This window comes from Etheostoma cragini, chromosome 12 (assembly GCF_013103735.1).
Source record: "Etheostoma cragini isolate CJK2018 chromosome 12, CSU_Ecrag_1.0, whole genome shotgun sequence".
Classification (NCBI taxonomy): Eukaryota; Metazoa; Chordata; class Actinopteri; order Perciformes; family Percidae; genus Etheostoma; species Etheostoma cragini.
In genome coordinates, this window is record NC_048418.1 from 20,370,588 (window position 1) to 20,373,970 (window position 3,383).

A 3,383-nucleotide genomic window follows, 5' to 3' on the forward strand; every position below is an offset into this window, starting at 1 on the left:
ATTTCTAAATTATTCCATTCCTTTTTTACTCACAATTTGTACAGTGTCCCAACTTTTTTGGAATCGGGTTTGTATATTGGGTCTCTGTGTTTCATTAACAGTAGTCATACCCCTTAAATGTTTTGATTATTGTGACACAGAAAGTGCCCTCACACCATCTCGTGACTATGACTTATTTTATTCTACATGGACACCTAGTTGTGATTGAAACATTCTGAAAAGCTTTGGGAATGAAATAGCAATGTGAAGGGTTTTTTCCCTGTTTTTTGCAGATTATTGTTAACAAGCACCTGCAAATCCTGTATGGATGTGCATGTACCTGCTGATTGCCAAAAATGTAATGCATACAATTTGTAGTGCAAATGTGTATTAGCATCATATCGTCACATATTGAAAGCATGGAGTATGAGTTATGTATCAAACTTATTTACAGACATGTGTTCATGTCTGTGAATAATGAACATCTACAGACACGTGTATACCCTTGAACACACGTGTCTGTAGATGTTCATTATGTTCATATAAGGGTTTACAATTTCTATACCTTAAAGGCACGGCATAAAAACATCACTTCATGAGGTTTTAACATTAGTACGCATTCCCCCAGCCTGCCCATGGTCCCCCAGTGGCTAGAAATGGAGATAGGTGTAAACCAAGCTCTGGGTATCCTGCTCTGCCTTTGAGAAAATGAAAGCTCAGATGTGCCAATCTGGAATCTTGCTCCTTATGAGGTCATAAGGGGTGAGGCTACCTCCCCTTTCTCTGCTTAGCCCGCCCAGAGAATTTGGCCCACCCATGAGAGAGAGACAACATGGCTTTCAAACAAGCAAAGTGCTCTCCCCCACACCTCCTAAATAGCTACAGACTCAGAAATGACACGTTCTTCTGCATCAAGGAAGAATTTTGGAAAAGAGACTTCAGATAGGGTATTAGGGGGCCGCAAAGGTCTATAATAGCATCTAAAAAGCACCATGGCATAGGACCTTTAAAATATATGGGAAACCATTGATTTTGCCTGAAATATCTCAACTATTTAATGGATTGCCAAAAAAAATTCACAGACATTCATGTTCCACACAGAATAAATCCTACTGACTTTAGAGAAATTAAATCGTAGCATGGTCTCACATGGCTCACAATAGAAAGTGACCAAGAGTTACTCAATCGAGCATTTGTGTAGGCCTGGTGTGGTTAATTCTATGTGGTTTGAAAAGATGATTGAAGATGTACTATAAAATACTATAAGTATTTTCTTGACTTCATCGCTTCAAAATGACAAACCAAGCATTTTTTAAAACATGACAAATGTTCTGACCAAATATCAGCTGTAGAAAACCTTTCAACCATCACTCCTGTTGAATGATTCTCTTACCCACTGCAGAGTGACATTTAGAGGATGTCAATTGTGGTTTTAAAATATTCACAAAAACACATTTGGTAACACTTCTATTGACCAAATAAATGAGGCAATTTATCCTTATCTTACACATTTTTATATAAACTCTATGTTATTAACACTGATGTTTCTGGTAAGGTAACAGTCACATCTATTTAAATATAATCTGCACAGCATGGTGTATAGTGTGTGTGTTCTAATGCTTGTCATGAAGAAAATGGTTACAGGACTGTTCAGTTCACTTACTCTCTTGATTGGAGGCGGCCAGGTGCTCCAGCAGATCACATCCAAACACCTTGTCTTTGTTCCCTGCTTTTCTTCGAACTCTCCGCATCTCTACCTGTCTTCAGTTTCACTCCACATTCAGACTGGCCTGAGCTGTTCTGTTTGTGACCGTCAGACTGCCTGACTGTCTGTCTGTGTGGCTGCTGGATGTGTTGCCCCGCTTGGTTAATGCAACACTGAGTTCGTAGAGGCCATGCACATTTCAGAGATTTAACCGTGCTGCTGCTGCTTCTGTCTCCCTTCCCTCAGCGCATGTTGTTGGGTGCAGGTTGTTTCCTCTATAGGCTGCGTTCTATTTGGAGTTCACACGTTATAGCTGGAGTGTTTGGACATACTTTAGGTTATCTTCCACCCTGCAAAAAGCAGAAATAACAAGTTTCAAACACCAGCTTCAGGTTGCAGACCACAATCTCCCCCAGAGTCAAAAGACAAACTGCTCTGAATCCTCAGCATGCATATGTGGCTCTCTACTTCCTCCCTGATGCACTCAATTTATTTCGAATGAAAGGCCACACCCTTGCCTCTGTACTTCTCCTATTCAGTGAAGTGGACCTCAGAATGTTTCACTCCAAGCACACCATACTGTCTCTGTGTGCTGGTGGACCCACCTAAACGTCCACTCTCAGCTCCGGCCTGAGGACTGGGTTCAGCCCGGGCCCGGTCTCTGCTTCCTGCCTGCACGCCTTAGCCCTTGCGGCCCCACTTTTTTTCACTGCAGCGGAAGTCGAGCACTCTTTAAGCCTGAACATATAGACTTGTACAGACGTTCAAACTCCCTACCCACCCCTTCCATCTTCCTGACACCTGCTACTGCTCTCCTTCTGTCCACCATCCCTCTCTATCTGTCCACTTTTAGGAAAAGGTTCAAACGTAGAAACGCAAGGAAATAAAAAAAAGTTCAAAAGAAAATATGAGTGTTCCTACCTTCACTCTGCATCGGCACACAAGTAGCAGCATAAAATGATGACGCAAGAAACCACTAAACTTCCCCTGTTAACTTCCTGAGTGTCTCTCCTTCTCTTGTGCTTTCTCTCTATATGTGGCCCACGGTTTCTCCGCCTATGCTGACTGAGTAGGGAAATCAGTTCAGTGTATCTGTTCAATGCATCTATTTCCCTTTATGTTCCCTGTTTGCCTCTGGACTGAGCTCCATGTGTGTTCCTCCCCATGACAAAAAGACATGGACATTTAATGCACATATATGACAAATTTAACTCATTTCAGCCCATTTCTTTTGACTGTGTCAGTTTTACATCAATGCTACATACCAATACGGATCTCTGCAACGTAAAGCTACACACAGAACCTCAGTAAGCTGTAGAAGTATCACAAAGTTCAAAAGAATCTCCAAAAGTACTGGTGCAATTACCAGAAATTACTTTAACATGCAACAAACTACTGCAAAGCAAAAAGATTCTGAAGACCCAACAGAAACTAACTACAACAAATAAATCACAAATTGGCACAAATGACTATAGATTAACAAACTGTAACACGTAGTACGGGAATCATTACAATGTACTGCAAACAACCACAAAGTACATCCCAAATTACCAAAAACGTACCACATAGGCACATAGAACCAAAGAGAATACCAATCATCTTAGCAAAGTACCAAGAGCTTCCATAAAGTACTAACAAGGGATGAAATATTCAAAATTACACCAAGGAATCACAAACTACAACATTAGAATACCACAAC

At 41.0% G+C, this 3,383-nt stretch overlaps 1 protein-coding gene across 1 annotated transcript in view; it reads right to left on the reverse strand.

The window, feature by feature from the left end:
* Positions 1-2,758, reverse strand: part of si:dkeyp-68b7.12 (rho GTPase-activating protein 30) — a 25,881-nt gene extending 23,123 nt beyond the window's left edge. Inside the window, exons 1-2 of the mRNA XM_034886777.1 lie at positions 2,606-2,758; positions 1,643-2,034 (exon numbers count right to left, since the gene is read on the reverse strand). Of these exons, the coding sequence (XP_034742668.1) occupies positions 1,643-1,730 (88 nt within the window). The 5' untranslated portion in view covers positions 1,731-2,034; positions 2,606-2,758. The remainder of the gene's footprint in view (positions 1-1,642; positions 2,035-2,605) is intronic.
* Between the last annotated feature and the right edge of the window lie 625 nt (positions 2,759-3,383).